The 16794-nt window shown below is 39.7% G+C and overlaps 1 protein-coding gene and 1 pseudogene across 2 annotated transcripts; one reads left to right on the top strand and one right to left on the bottom strand.

The window, feature by feature from the left end:
• Window positions 1–2173: 2173 nt before the first annotated feature.
• Window positions 2174–5396, bottom strand: LOC146667360 (E3 SUMO-protein ligase KIAA1586-like; annotated as a pseudogene).
• ifngr1 (interferon gamma receptor 1) lies at window positions 5369–15706 on the top strand. Of its 2 annotated transcripts, none has more exons than XM_085409060.1 (7): window positions 5369–5677; window positions 10307–10412; window positions 10645–10829; window positions 10920–11065; window positions 11956–12142; window positions 13211–13341; window positions 13459–15706. In XM_085409060.1, exons 1-7 carry the CDS (start codon window positions 5614–5616, stop codon window positions 13825–13827), a joined length of 1188 nt encoding a protein of 395 aa, XP_085265186.1. In that variant the 5' UTR covers window positions 5369–5613; the 3' UTR covers window positions 13828–15706. The 2 variants fall into 2 exon arrangements, with proteins under 2 accessions (XP_085265186.1, XP_085265185.1); XM_085409059.1 differs by having other exon boundaries at window positions 13208–13341.
• Window positions 15707–16794: the final 1088 nt, after the last annotated feature.

The following is a 16794-nucleotide window of genomic DNA, read 5'->3' as shown; positions in this document are numbered from 1 at the left end:
AGCGTTTTTTTTTTCAATAAATTGCATGCTCATAAAAAATGTGTTGTCTCACTCTAATTTCTTCTTGTTGCATGTTGAAGCTATACTTCAAAACCTGCTAAGACTCAACCATGCAATATAAGATATTTTTTTTGCCATTTTTCAAGTGCTCTTAAGCATTTGATCAGGACTGTACATTTACCGAGAGGACTGCTGGGTAAAGATATCTTGGAACTGGATAACTGGATTTTTCTCATTTCAGACCATTCCATGTAAATGGCTGTACAGGAAAATCAGGCTGTGTGAGATTAACGATTCAATCCTCTTTCTTCCTTATTCTGATGCTCAGTATGAAATGCAGCAAGCTGTCTTGACCATGTCTACATGCTTAAAAGGCTTTGAGTTGCTGCTGATGCTCACTCCTTGGCGGCCGTTTATCGGGGCCTGGAGCCTGGGGCTCGCTCGGGCCACTTCAGAGGTGGGGTGCCCCCGGCCTCTCGGCCTGGGGCTCGGTCACTCAGGCACGGCTGGCTGCCGGTGGAGCTCACGGGCGCGTCACTGCAACCCCCCCTGGCTTCTGCTCCGCGGCTGTTGAGTGAGCCCTCATCTGGGACTCTCCTCAGCTCTTTCTGGGACGGTGGCGCGGCTGCCCCTCTGTTGGTCTTCCTTGGTCTCTTGTGTTCTGGGGGCCTCTGGATGTCTGGAGTTTTGATCTCCTCCATACCTGCTTCATGCCCTGGAGGACGGGGCTGTGGCCCCCCCACACCCTCTAGCAGATCATTACATGAAGGAACCTTTTAAAAACAAGCGTGTCCATGCTCACAGGTGTACACACGGGTGATCACACCCACAAACTACACCCTTTTTGGCTCCTACCTCAAAGCACACTGTGTTCTGTTGATCTTATGTGCTGCACAATAATGTTTAATATTTAGTATTTACTGTCATATTCCCATATATCATTGTGATGTTGTTTATTCTATTACTCTTGTTCTCTTCTGCTTGTTCTCTTTTTTCTTTCTCAGCAGGTGATCCAGGTGATTGATATATGCATTTTCTTTTTTTTTCTGCCCGTTCTGTTGGTTTTTGTTTTTTGCCCTTCTCCCCCGTCCCTCTTCTCAGCTGTTTCTCTTTCCCTCTTTCTTTCTCCCCTTCTTTCCTCCAGTCAAGTCTGTCCCGTATTCAGTAAGTGAAAATAAAATAAACAATAAAAGGTGAATCAAATGGACCATTATGGCAAGGCTGGGATGGTCAATTTGGTAAAGTAAATCCGTTGGGCATCTTTCTTTGCCTTTAGACAACAATTCTGATGCAAAAGAGCCAAACGGGACAGGCCAAAAAAAGAAAAAAAAGACAAACTGTGAGCAGCTCTGAGGGCAAAAAGGGATTTAATTTACCTACTAAAGTGGTCGATGAGTGCATGTCAAGTCAAGTTGCTTTTATTGCTTTTATTGTCTTTTATTGTGTATATATATATATATATATATATATATATATATATATATATATATATATATATATATATATATATATATATATATATATATATATATATATATATACAGTGCTTTAAGTGGCCCAAAAGAGGTGCCGGTACTCTATTTTTTTTCGCCTCCCCTGAGGTAACAACAACTATATTGAATGGGTTTTATATACAACAGTCAACAGACAACCTTATACAAAATAATAAATCATTTTATTAGTTTGTGGATTTGCTTGAGCTAGAAAGAGCTACTGAACATAAATAAAATGTGCAAAAAGGTATTGAAATTTTTTTTTAACAAAATGTACATAAAATAAATTATAAACTAATTTGTATTTTGCTCTCTCTTGAGTCACTGCTGCTATCAGCAGCAGCACTTGTAAAGTTTTTTGTTTTGTTTTTTACACAAAATGTATATAAAATAAATTATAAAATAATTTGTATTTTGCTCTCTCTCTTGAGTCCCTGCTGGTATCAGCAGCAGCACTTGTAAAGTGTACCTGCAGAGCTTGGTAGTTCTCCCATACTACTTTCACTGTTCTCTCACTTGAAGCAACCCAAACATAATAACCATAGAACAGTAGAACATAATCTTGAGTCTTGAAGATGGTTCATTTCTTTACCCCTGAAAAATATACAAAAGCAGATTCAGCAAAATACAATCACAGTACACCAAATGAAAAATGAGAAATACTGTACAAATCATTTTACCTAGAAAAGGCTCCAGCACGTTTTGGGCTCCACTTTCCTTTCACTTTGGGCTTCGCAGTTTGTGGATGCTGCACTTCTCCTCCCTAGTGCCAGCCATGTCTGCACATATGTTTGTGCGTTAAACTGATCCAAGGGTGGTCCGTTGCATTTCAGGAAAATCATATTTGAAAGCCTTTTGATGTCGAGAGAGTTTCTTTTATCTGTCAAAGTATCATTCATTGAGCTGAAAGCTCGCTCGCATTCACTTGTTGATACTGCAATGGTGTGGACAGCTGTAAGAAGCGGCTTCAGGGCTGCTGGTGTCTTGGAAGCTTTAAGGTCTTTATACTCCCTAAATCCTAGGACACTTTCCCTCTCCCCAACTCTGAATCTCTGACATAAATGTCTGACCGCTGCATCCCCATATTGAATATCTAGAGATGCAGGCCAGGAGTCAGACTGGAGGACCTTGATGTCTGAGAGGAGGTGACTATCTGTCTTTTCAGATGAGGTTTTACTGACATGCGAGGAAGTTGTTGGAGTCATCCTGCACTTAACATTTTCAGCCAGGCTATGGAAAAATTGGCCATGGTTGATTTTTATAACCCTCTGATTTTCGTGCAGGCATACATTTCTGAAGATTTTCTCCTTTTCAGCTTCAATGGCAGTTTGTGTGTAGGGACCAGGTGTGGATACCATTGACTCAAACACCCGGATTTGTCGGTCCAGCTGCCTGTCGGCTTGATCCAAAGTCATGTCCCGTCTCTGGAGCATTCTTGAGAGGTCACTGAGTTCTGTGAGAGCGTCATACATGATGCCAAGATTGACCACAAAAGAAACAGTAGTGAGAACATCATTGAGTCCTTTGTATTTTGCTCTCTCTCTTGAGTCCCTGCTGGTATCAGCAGCAGCACTTGTAAAGTGTACCTGCAGAGCTTGGTAGTTCTCCCATACTGCTTTCACTGTTCTCTCACTTGAAGCAACCCAACGCACTGATAAAACACAGCCTATCACAAGGAGACGTTGTCCAACATTGTGAGCACTCTCGGTTAACTCCCTTTGGTTTTTTTGGTGATGCATGGTAGAGGGAGTAAAGCTGATCTAAGAATATTTTAAAGTGGTTGATTCCTCCTACCTCCTTCAAAACATCACAAACTGCCAGTTCCAGTCTGTGATTGGAACAATGCCAGACAAACAGGTAAGGGAATTTGGAACAAAGCTGCGCAGCAACTCCTGCTTTCCTCCCAAGCATCACTGAGGCTCCATCACAAGCAAATGCCAACAAATGTTCCTGTAGGTAGTGAGGGTCAAAGCCATTATTATGAAGACATCCTAACAGTGCTTCAGTGATGTCCTTTGCTGTGGTCCCCTGCAGCTCAATCAGTTCAAAAAATATTGTGTCTGGATTTTCACTGGAAATAGCTGACCGCAGGCACACGACAAGCACAGACTTTCCACTTATTGTAGTGGATTCATCAATGAGCACACACAATTTTCTTTCATTCATCACTATGTCATTGACTACCTTCTTTTTCATTTCAGCTGCAATGTGATCCAGTATATTTGCACATGAGTTATTAGAGTGCAAAACTCTGCCCATCTTGACACCATTTAAGACTTGCAACTGGACATCTATTGGCATGTCTGTAAAGGGACGCCCATGCTTGCCAATCTTATAAGCTGTTCTAAACACATTGCAAGTTGAAGCGTAGTCAGCCTTTCTCATATCTTCAATGTGTTTTTGCATTGTATTTTGTGTCGCCTTCTCTTTTATTTCAACTGCTTTCTTGTGATAAATTGAGTCTCTGTGCTCTTTTATTTTTTTTCGTAGTGAGTTTTGTTGTGCAGCCTTGTCCCTTCCAAAAGACGAGATTAAGCACCCAGTCCACTCCTGCGACACTCTCTGCCCTTGCTGCATGTCCACGCGAGCACAAACTTGACTACACACACTACAACCCAACTTTTGATTTCTGCTGATCAGCCACTTGTAATTTGTGGAGAAATACCGGACTTGTGCTTGGGACCAACATTCTGGCCACTCATGCTCGCTAACGCGGCTGTTGTCATCGGTAGAAATGGTGTCATTCTCGTCCTCGTCGTCGCAAAAAGTGCCGTCGTCCGCGGCTGCGGCACTAGTGCAGCTTTCATCTGACCTGCAGCGATATCATTCTGGCTTGGTGGGGTGTCAGCCAGCGAGTCCTCTGATTCTGACCTTGTTCTTTTACTACTCAGAGTCTGAAGCCAGGAGAGCATATTAAGTGTTCATTGTTTTTGTATTTTAACAGAGCAGCTGTTTGGGCGTTTTACACAACCTCTCCGGACCACGTTGAGTTGTTGACATGACAACGGCAAAAGCGACGCATGCGCTTTTCACTTGTAAAACACATTGGTGTATGGGTAATGTAGTCTCTGCTCTCGGTGGGACGAATTAGGAAGCGTGCTTGTGAAGGGCGCTCTGAAAAGCGGCAGCGCAGCCAAACGATTATAACAGATGTGCAAATGAGAGTACCGGTACGCTAAAAGCACGTTCTGGGCGCATGGAGAGGTGGCGGTACTCTCAAGAGCTATATTTAGAAGTGGCGGTACTGAGTACCGGCGCGTACCAGCCCACTTAAAGCACTGTATATATATATATATATATATATATATATATATATATATATATATATATATATATATATATATATATATATATATATATATATATATGTGTGTGTGTGTGTGTGTGTGTGTGTGTGTGTGTGTGTGTGTGTGTGTGTCTTTCTCAGTCCGCTTTGTGTTGCTGACATGTAATTGTCTGATTCATATTTTGCATCAACGAGCTGCATATACTTCTGTGGACTTTTTGCCTGTTTTTGCACATGCACATTTGCTGTTTTGATTTCAGGAATTCTCTAAAGTTTCAAATAAATCCGCTACATTTCACTTCTATGTCTGAACTTTTTTCTTAACTTTTTTTTTCTCCACAATAGGCATTTTAAAAAAAATGGTGCCCAAGTCTTAAAACGTTGTTGGTGTTAAAATGTTTTCATTCATTGATCGGAGAGCTGATGTGAAAAGGGTGAGTCTATGTTGTGAAAAATACCTGAGTTATGAAAACTGTTTTGAGAAAAACGTGTCAAGTGATCGAGAAAATGTGTGCGCTGTCTAAAGCTTTTGTTTTGAAAATACAAGTGCGTCTTCCGTTGACGTCGCCTAGGTGTTTTCCAGGTAAATTTGGTCGGTTGTACGCGCTTAGACACATGCCGGAGTAGGAGCTGTTAATGATGTGAGTCCGCTGATATCAGCAGATTTGTGGTGAAATATAAAATATTTTTATAAGCTCGCAGATGAGAAATTACACGTGTTGTTGTGACAAGTCTGTTTCTCGATGAGGGCAAGTTGACGTTTTATTTGCCTCCTGGGCTCTGAAGAGGAAGTTTAATTTAAATAGTCGCTATCACAGCCTCGAGGTCGGAGCGATGTCTCTGAGCGATGAGTTGACTGTTCTGTTCCTTCTGATCAGCGGGGTTTCTGCTGTGATTGGTATGTAGACCCTTTTAAGTACTTATCTTAGAATCACTGTTTCTTCAAACCTTGGGTTCAATAAAATTGACAAGTTTATACACCGAAGAGTACATACAAAGTTGATCTGTTTTGCGCTGTTTTAAGGGCAATCATTAATCATACGTTCACTTAATAAAGTTTTATTTATGTCACCATGTAATTTAAAGTTCCTGGCATGTGTCTAACGAGCTGAGCACAAAAGGAGAAAAAACTGGTAAAATGTGGACATTGTTGCACGTGACAAAAACATGGTGATAAAAGTAACAATCAAACTGCTACAAATATGTAAAGACTATGACTTAAAAGTTATTACAACACCCAAACGACGTCAAGGTTAATGAAATTGGCATGCTAAAAGCATAGGTAACGTGTTTATGCAGTGTGCTGTCACTTTTCTAATACATTTGAATAATCAAACACTTTATCCTCTTTGAGGTGAGACATTTGACCAAAAATCTAAAGGAAAATCTTTTATTAAATGAATTCAATTTAATTGAACAAAATGTTACACTGGTCTTTAATGTCACCTGTTGGAGTTTTGGACCTCTCCCCCTTGATTTCTAAGATGTTTGAGGGTTTTCTTACGTGTGTTCTCCTTTCCAAATTTCCCCAACAGTGGGACTTGTGTTGACCAGGCCATTCCATAACCCTGAATGTATTTTTTTTGTTGTTGTTGGGAAATTAAAATGGGAATTTTGTGCTGTTCTTGAGAGCACCTCATCTATTTGACAGGTGATCTCTCATTATCCTCAAACACTTTCTGACATGATGTATTCATGGTTAAGGGAATGACTGCAAGCTGTCCTGTTCCTAAAACAGAGCATTTACAGCCCTACCTTTGACTCGTCTGTCCATAGCACATTCTGTCACCACACCTGGTCTTTTCCTGTATGGTTGCTGGAACGCTGTAGTTTTCCTCAGAGTTCTTTTTGAATAGCAAATTTTTCTAGTGAAGGTTGGATTCATGCCCCTTTTTTCTGTGTGTACTATTACTCTAACAGTTACAGAGCTACCTGTAGATGTCTTGCTGACATTTGAAGCTCTTAAAGATTTCCATTTCCTTCAAGCATCTGCTGTTCTGATGAGTTTGCTTGAGCAAGCAATGCTGTTCAGACTGGACGTCTTTTTTTTGTCGTTGTTGTTGTTGCCACGCACCCTTTCTCTGGAAGACTGCTCCAGCCATTATCTATAGGCAGTACAGTGTCCGTGAGATGTCGTTATTATTATTTCAAATCACTGTTTCTGGGAACTCATCTCCAGACCTGCTAATTTTGATAGCAGAAGCTAAGTTGATAGTGATTTGTTAATGATTTAAGGAAAAGGTGGGTGTGGGTGTGGGTGTGTTTGGGAATGTTATGTGTTTTTAGACTTTGTGATACTATGAAAATATAAAGTTATAAATGTGATCAAGGTCCAGGCTGCTGCTGAGGTGATGTTCATATAATTGTGGCCATTTTACAATCAGTTTAATTAGTAATCAGGTAGCTCTGTCCCTGCTTGCTTCGAATCTTTTCACAGAAACTTTTAAGAACAGTTTCATTTAGTGGAAAACCTTTTGCTTAAGTTGTCATTTCCCTCTCAGATGCTTTGTCGTTCTATTTATAGGAACACAGCTAACCGGTCCTGTTGTGGCGCACTGACATTCTTCAATGCTGAACCACATATCAGCTAATTTTGATCAACTGCAACACTAAACTTCCCTTATAAAACAAAGGTCAACTATGGGCACTGTGAGTGTTTGCAAACTGTACTGTGAAAGAGGGTGAGGTCTTGATAAACCTGCTCTGTCTGATAAAGGACGGTACCAGCTACAGTGCGTATTCCACAGAACTGAACAAGTCAGTTGATGACACTCCTCTGATGTCCTTGTCCTCACACTTTAATTCATCAAATCAAATACGTGTATGTTTGTTTGTGGTTGGTTTGGTGGCGTTCATTGGAATTTCAAACATTGTAACTATTATATGACCAACCCAGGTCCATCAAGAAAAATGTTTTCTCTGAAAGTTGACCTGCACAAACAATCTGACCTCCACCACATCCTACACATTTGAGATGAGGTTGTTTGGCTGTGAACTGCAGTCATTAACTTTCAGTGTGTTCACATCAACATCACTTTATTGTTTTTCTTTTTCAAAGAGGTCTCAAATATCACCTGAAATGACAAACAGCAATGTGGCAAATTCTTTGATTTAACCTTGTGTTGGGCCAAGTCATCATCAATGATGACCGCAAAAAATACCCTCTGACCCTCTGACCCTATGGTATCAGAATATGTTTGTTTGTGTTGTTTTTTTTAGCTTTTAAAAGGTTTAGATGTAAGGTTTACAGCTGCACTTTAGGGCAGTAGTATGAATCAAGCAACAGACAGCAGACAATCTTTAAAACTGATCATTTCTATAGTCGTCCAACTTTCTTAAACACGGGACCGTCTCATGTTTCCACCATCCGTCAGACACATGAACTCTGTGCAGGATTATTAAATAACATCTAATGGGATCGGAAGTGGCAGGTTAATTCTTGCCCTTTTGGAATGATTCATTCATTTAACTTTAGCTGTAACAACTCATATTCCTAGATGTACAGTAATTTCCCATAATAGCATGACAGAGTTCTACTACTTTTAATAGGAAATAAGACAGCCCCCAACAAGAACTCTAACTAACAGTTCAATCCTTGGAGAGAAATAGTAAAGCTCTATTACTTTTGGATTGTTCTTTAGCCTTCTACACAGTTTCACCTCAGACGTCTCTCACAACATTTAAACATTTAGAATAACAATCTCAAGGCCTGGATTCTTGACTTTCTAACTAACAGGAATCTGAGTCCAGATTAATAGAACTCGTTTCAATCAACTGGTTCCCCACAGGGATGTGTGCTATTGCTATTATTTATCCTGTACATAGCTATGTGCCACAGCAGGTATGGCAACAGGATCATGTTAAAAGTATGCAGATGACCCTGTTGTTAGCTGACTCTAGGACAAAGCGATCAGCTGCTGCAGAGTCCGTGATGGCTTTGTGAATGGTGTGATGAGTTGTACGTTCAGGTAAACATATTCATGACAAAAGATGCCGTTAAATTTAGAAAATCTACACAACAGGTCAAGTTAACTGAAGGTCAACTGCACACTTAACTTTGAAGCAAACGCTGCAGCCGTGTGTGTATTTATTCTTTTTTACGGCGCCTGACACCTTTGATTGTTGTCTGTGGCTGTTTTGAAAATGAGCATTTGAAGATGGATGGCTCATCTACTGCAGATGGAGTCAAGGAGCTTGAACCTGAGCTGTTGTCCTGAGAAGCACACACTCGCGATATCTTTCAACAAAGATTATATGATTTTGCAAAACGTTCAAAGACTGATAAGTTGTTAATACCAGCAGTGAACACAATAAGCTCTAAAGATTTAGCAGTTTATACATTTTGGTTGGAACCTGATGTGGAAGTGTTTGATACTGGCTGTAGTTCTCCAGTCGCTAAACACTTTCTGCAGTGTGTGTTTCCTCTGGACTGTAGTGCCGTTTATCTAACTAAATTACTGTTGTGTGAAATTTGTATAAAAACGCATAGAGATGATCTTTTCTTGAATATAATTAGAAAGCCCAAAAAAAAAAAAATGTAAAAGTTTCTGTAGTGCCTACTTTCTGTGGTCCACACAGTGTCATTGTTTTGGTTGGTAGTTATGGACAGCATCATGTTCCTGGTGTAATTAACTTTCACTATTTCTGCTTTAAAGTTATCTTTGCTTTCCGAGTTTGGTTTTCATTTTGCATGGATCAGTAAAGGCTTTAATGTAGCTTTTCCGCCCACACCAAACGTTTTTGACAATTACCTTTGGATCCTTGTTTTGCTTAAATGTTGATGTTCACGCCCTTTAAGACTCAAAACAGGTGAGACAGATACTGAGTAACAACGTGAAATGCTGGAGAGAAACCAGAAAAACAACAGCTACATCTGCCACTGTAAGTTTACCTTGAGACAGAGTATGCGTTAACACTCCCTCTCTTGTGAAATCCGACACAGGAGCAGCGGCACGGTAACTGCGTAGACTGTTCGTGTCTGTGCAGATCTGATTGGCTCCAATGATAAATGTGTTTATCCAGCTCTGACAGCACGTATGAAAGTTGAAATTTTAACAAATGTTTTCTTTGGTGTAAAACTAACAAAAAAACCCAACTACATCCACCCCGCTAACAACATCCACCCCGCTAACAACACGCAGCAAGCAGAGGTGTGGATATGATGAAACTTCAGTTCCTGTGTGCAAATTTCCCAGAAGAATTTCCCAAACAAAACAAAACAACATTGTAGGTGGCAGATTTTTTTTTTTCTTATGTCCCCTCAGCTCTGAGGGTGTAACCAGGCAACCCTATAATGAGGCTCGATTACATGATTCAACCATGTGGGAGGGCCACTGATGCAGTCAGGTGTTTCTATTATTGTGTCCACCCCATTTATAGTAATGATGGTAAGCTGAATATTTCTGTCCTTCATTTCTTCGAATTTCTGAAAAGTTCCCAAAGAAAAATAAAGTCTGACTTCTGGTGGAAAATGCTCTGAACAGGATATATGAAATAAATGTCTCTTTCCTCTTTTTCTTATTTGCAGTTTTACCTCCAACAAATGTAAGAGTGAGCTGCCAAAATGTAAAGGTCTCTGTCCGCTGGGATTACAGAACCCAACCACAAATCTTTAGAGGAACCCTTCATCCATGGTAAGAATGAGCTTTTATAATACATTATGTTCAAACTTATTTGGATTTTACTTTGTGTGATACAGGTGCCTAAATGCACTGCTGTGCTTGTTCTGTTGCTTTGTGCGCTCCCGTTTGTCAGCATTAGACTCTGGAAAGACTTTTATTTTTGAGAAACTTAAACTTTCCTCCACTATATTTAAAGTATTATTCATGGGATTAATCTGTCTTTGTTCTTTTGTTTTTTATTTAGGAATTGTACATTTGAAACCACAGATCACGAGTATGACCTGAGCAACTGTATCTGGAAATCTGGGGATGAGAGATATCTCAAGTTCATGTATGTCAGTGTAGCAGCTGTACAGGGAGGCATCAAGTCTGAAGCTGAGAAGTCAAATACTTTCTCCTTTAACAGTTTCGTCACAGTCGACACAAAATGTAAGCAATGCTGCTAGTAAACATTTGCAGAGCCTGGTTTAAGTGAGAGAGATGGAGATTAAGCTTGGATATCTCTTCTCTTCTTCTTAGGTTCTTTAGAGTTCCCTCCTGTAGAAATAAAACTGAAGGAGAAGATGTCCACAGTAAGTTTCCAGAATCCCCTCAAGTTCTACAAAGAGATGGCACAGAAGGACACGCGTGAATACCAAATCGACTTTACAGTTAAAAATGAACAGGTAAGGGGTGGCTGGCATATACTGCTGAAAATTGTTGTGTGTTTTTATGTGTTTTGACAAATGAAACCGTGATGATACTTATAAGATGTAGTGATTTCATTTTAAACCTTGCATATTCTTTATGAGGAAGAAAATGAATCAACACATTAATAAACATGAAAGCTGCATGCTGCACGTGTTTATTGGCTATAACAGAATACAGAATTCCCATGTTCAGTCTTTTAGTTCAATCATTTGATAAATGTGCGATAAATGCAGGCTATCTGCTCTCTAAGTGAAGTGTATGTCAGTATAGCAGCTGTACAGGGAGTGAAGTGAAGTGAAGAAGTCACTTGGATGAGTGACGAAACGTTTCCCCCACAAAACGCTACGTCCAGATGAACAGAATCAACTTTTTGGAGATTTACTTTCCTGGATGATTGAGAATGCATCAAGACCATGATAAGGCTCAAATGTTTCTCTGGGTCTGTACAGATGTTTCTTTTTCTTATTCCTGACCAAAATGAGTCTTGATAGTGAAGATTTTGATCAAATTCACATCCTTGTGCTCTGGGAAGCAGTTATGAGTCTGTAAGATCATTTTCAGGAAGCTTTTTGGGACGCAAAAAATATTTTCGTGTTTTTTATTGCAGACAAAAGTTTGCTGGTTGTAAACTACATCTGAAAAATTTAGAAGTGACAATATTAACTGCCTCCTGGAAATCAAGAATAAAGATGTTGTATATTATATAGTACTTATTTAATACCTGGAGCCAGATATGAGCATGAGCAGTCCACCTGTTGGTAATAACGCACCAATGCGCTACGTGTCACAACCACCATGATCTGCATTATTTCTGTTAATTAACTTGAATAATCAAGACATTAATAAATTCCTCTGTGACTTTCAGGGAGAATTTACAACGTCATGCACAGATGAAAAAATCTGCCAATGTGATAATGTGTCATTCAAAGAGGGTGTGAAGAAGTGCGTCAATGTGAGTGGAACGTTGTTTGTCGGGGTCGGTGCTCAGCAGGTGGAGTTCAAGGAGACAGAGACATGCACGATCTGGCCCTCTGCAGTATCACCTCCCCAACGTAAGTGTTTTTATTTTTTGTTTTTTATTGGCGGTGTGGGACAGAGACGAGTGGTTTTAGGATCAACAAAGTTGAGAAACTAAAGGCACAGGCACATCTGTCAACAGGAAGTAGTTCAGTATTTGCACAGGCCTCATGCAAACTCTGGGTGGGAACTCATTCATTCTATTATTGCAATGTGACTAAAGGTCCAGCTATTCATGAATTATTTTTGTACCCTTAGCGATTTGCATCTCATACAATATTCAGATTGTTGGGATACAAACACTGAAACACTGATGTATGTAAACTATATTATTATGGTGACGCCTAACAGTGTTTACTGCAAATGAATTTCACTGTTTACCAAAGTTTTCATGAAGCAGACCTAGAAGGAATACGTCTAAATGTTGGGGAATATTATACTATATTATATATTTAAGGGCATCAGATTTGCATAAAGAGAACAGGTTGGCTGGTTGGGTCACGTTTTAACTGGTCAAACTTTAATGTAACTGCTGAGATCTGGGGCTTGTTTTTTTGTTTTTGGTGCTGTACTGGTGTGAAAAATGGTCAGAATTTGCTAGCGTGACTACATGTTAAATAGATTTCCAAAGGACAGTAAATTTGTAGATAAAACATTCTTTCAAGTAGTGTCCGAGATATTTGAATGCTCTGCGTCTGTGAAGGTTCTCATGCTCTGCGTTCAGTCATCATAAGGCCATGGTTTCTACATGATTAACTTGATGGGAGGGCATTCAGAAGAGAAACACCACAAAAATCAACATAGAAGCTTGAAAATATCCGCTGAGTACTAGAGTTAGGGGTGCAGAATGTCCTGGCAGAACACGTCTCTAATTTGTGAGCACATGTCCTGAGCATCTGTTGCATGTGATCGCACAGCAAGCATCTCATTGGGGTGGTAGATCTATAGTAACTGCAGGCTGAAGATGTTTAAAAATGCAGCCCTGTATGAGTTTATGGGTTGGATTTGTAAATTAGAACCAACTGATGTCGTTTTTGTTTAGTTTGGTTTTAGCTTTACTTTGTGCCTGAATTAACCTTTTGTATGTTTTGTTTTTTTAGCAGGTTCCAATGAGGTGATACTCGCAGCTGTGCTGTCAGCCTTGCTTTTATTTGTTCTCATTGTGGTAACAGCTTGCATCTGTAAGCTAAAGGCATGGACATTTAACCCCTCAGATACTCTACCATCATCTCTGGTAAGGTGTCAAATAAAAAACTAAACTAAAATAAGCAGATCATGATGTTGCTTTAGCTGTTTTTTGTTTTTTTTTTAACCTTGTGCCAAATGCTTTTTCTGTTCCTGTACCTTGCAGAAGGACAGTGCAGGGAATCAGAGCAAGCATCCAACCAACCCAACCAGACCACACATTAGTCGAATCTCTGTCAAAAGCTTAGGCAGCAGTCAGGACGACCCCGAGGAAACTGTTCTTCTCAAGGACACCGGTCAGTCTGCAGACAACAGCAGTGCTGGCTCTGACTACAACCCTAGCAACTCCTGCTACGCAGAGAGACCGCATTTGGACAGCAGCGATTCTGACAGAAGCGGGACGGATGATGACTCTGGAGATGACTCGGTAAAGACGGAGTGTGTTTCAATTGAAGAAAGGTCTGCTTATGACTGCCCACATGTGATGATGGACATGGGTGGTGGAGACATGGTTACAGGTTACACTGGGAAGTAAGTCATGACTCAGAGGACTGAAGCTGTTTTTTTGTTTAAACTCAGGTCATCAAAGGTTACAGTCTAAGCCCACCTTTGGAATGTGAGTTTATAACAATATGAAATCTTCACTATATTTTTGCCTTTTGAACATATTCGGCCAGTGGTTAACACTGCACTGACAGACTTGGCTGTCTCAGGGAAGCAAGCTGGACATCTTTGTCTTCCAGCTGTTTTCTGTCGGGTTACAGAGGCAGCTAGCTGGATCTCTGCTGGTTTCTGCCCCTGCATCAGATACAAGGATAATAGGCAACTTTTATATACCGTCTTTTAATCTCTGCTTAACATGTATGTCTATATATAAAGTGATCCGCCACAATATTAAAATCACCTGCCTATTATTGTTTCGGGCTCAGCAGTGCTATGTGACAGTGTTTCCTTTCACTGTGGAGTGGAGCTTCTCTGCATTGTGCTTTTTTCGCTACATGCTGCAGAGAAGTGATCAGTTTGGACGTTTTTCAGTGTAGTGAGGTGACTGACTGATGTAGATTAATCCAAAGGAGGTTGTTGGAATATTAACTACTACTTTGAAAGCAGTTGCAGTGAAAGGTGCAAATATCTACTGATTGTCAGGGGCAACCATATTAACTAATCTAAACAAATATAATGTATTTGCATCTTTTTGTATTGTGCTCTACAACAATTGCTTCCATTCATTTTCTAAATTTGTGTTGGGGCTTATCAAAGCAGCGTCATAGCGTGGCTGGAGCCTATACCAGCCGACGGTGTGTGTGAGACATTTGGGACAGGGGCGTCCGTCCATCTGTTCTCTTAACTTTATATCTAAGACAATGGAGCCTGTCTGAGACTCACCCTGGGGGAAAGTCTATCACCAGGCCAGTGGCTCAAATAAAACCCAACTATCTATAACAGGGTAAATAAACATGATTGTTTTTCTGTCTTTTTGTTGTATTGACCCTTAAACACTCTTAAAATGCCTTAGAGCCATTGTAAGGGTTTTGCATGAATAGTCAGAGATAAACCAGCAATTTTCCACACCTGACAGCAGATCTGCAGGTGTCACAGCTACCTTTCAATGTTGCTGACGGTGCCACACCTATGCAGCCGGCAAAACCTGCTCTGTAGGCCATGGGTTAGTGCCTTTGTTCTGCTTGCCTCAGAAGCACGCAGGTTTGTTGTTTACTTCAGGGTTGATGTTTTGTTTTTTTCTATGATGTGGGAAGTGTAAAATATTGTTGTATTTTTGTACAGCTTATATGATCACATTCTCTTTAAAGGTCGGACACTGGAATGATTTTTTAAGTTTTTTATGTGCATTGACCAAGAATGTTTGCTTCCAGCATCACTAATAACATGAAAACGTATCAAACATGAGTTTTTCCTCTGACTGAAACATTTAGGCCTGCTCTCAGCACGCGGTCCTTTATTGCATAACAAGAAGGAATGTAAACACATTTTGTCCTGTGGGGATCAGACGGCACGTTAAAATCGGCAGGAACCCGGAAAATTGCTTCTGTCTTGTTTTGATCATTTATTCAGAACTTTTATGATTTTATCGCCAGCAGTGACGACTGTTTATGGCTGGGTGTGACTTGAAGTGTTCCAATACAAATCAAATGTAAGGGGATGCATTACAGGTGAAAAGAAGGAAAGAATTTTCTAATATAACTATTAATCTTCCATTGTGGATTACTTAAAGTAAGAATATTTGTAATATCTATTTTCTGAAATGTAATGATTTTGCATTATCATACATATTTCTTCCACGACACGATCCTGACCAAATACAGTGCTTTTTTCATTTTGCTCATATTTTAGTGTAAATGCTGTCGTCAACAGTTGCCATGCTTTTTAATAAATTGAGTGAAGTGCTGCTGAAGTGGACATTTGAACTGGCCAGAAAATGTGTTTTTGTATTTTTTAGTTTTTGTGAAGCATTATTTAAGTTTATATAATATCACATTGAAACTTGCCAAGATAACTTCTTCGATTATGATCCAACCAACAAAAGTAAGAAATACTGGTGTTAAAGGCAACATGTAGATACATCAGTATTAGGCTTTTGGTTGCTGTCATGTTTTATTTTACCTCAAGTCATATATTTGGATAAAAACAACAAGGTTCTTACTTGCTCACTAAGTTACAGGCATAAATTGCAGGGTACAATCAAAGATGGTAGAAAACACATAATCCTGCTAATTAATAGACTAATAAAAAAATTGAACTACTACTCCAAACTGAAGCAAAAATGTCTTGAACAGCAAGCAATCATTTCTTTATATGTTTAAAATTCTTCAGACTCATGTATTTTAGATCATGGTTCATTAAAGCCTTAAAAAGGCAACACTATTCAAACAACTTGGCAAAGAAACCATTTAAAACGTTGTCTAGGCACTAGTAAGATACTTTTTTTGCACCACTCAGGTGATTTCCTAAGAGCCAATAACTTGCCATATTTCAGCATGATGTGTTCTTGGGGAAAAAAAAAAAAATACCCGCTCCTTTTGAGAAAACTGAACAAGTTTTTCTCAGTAGCAGGCCTGAAAAGCTTATCTGCAGATCAGCAGATGAACTCATGTAAAAGTGATGTGGTAGTTCAGAGCAGGTTAAACTGGTTTGCAGTTCAGTGGTGACGTTTACAGTAACAGTGCTGCGTGGTGTTCACTATCAGTGTAACAGGGAACATGTAAATTTTAACTGATTATTCAGTCGCCTTTATGTATAAAGACAGCATGATACATGATCTGCTCTAATCCTGTTGAAGTCAATTAAATCTGGATGTCAGAGCAGCACAGCTCAGCTGATCACAGCCTGCACTGGCCCTGTAGAAATAGAATCAATAGAAATTACTGCAACTTAAATTAAGTGATTGTTTTCTTCCCCATACCCACTTTAACTCCTGACTTTAGTCATTTTTCTGTTTAAGTATGAAGGCAGAGACACACATCTACAAAGAGCCTTTTTTTAA

This window comes from Rhamphochromis longiceps, linkage group LG6 (assembly GCF_057381845.1).
Source record: "Rhamphochromis longiceps isolate RC_006_pf linkage group LG6, R_longiceps_female_GT1.1, whole genome shotgun sequence".
Taxonomy (NCBI): domain Eukaryota; kingdom Metazoa; phylum Chordata; class Actinopteri; order Cichliformes; family Cichlidae; genus Rhamphochromis; species Rhamphochromis longiceps.
Note: the sequence above shows the minus strand (reverse complement) of the source record. Positions and strands in the feature narration are given on the sequence as shown.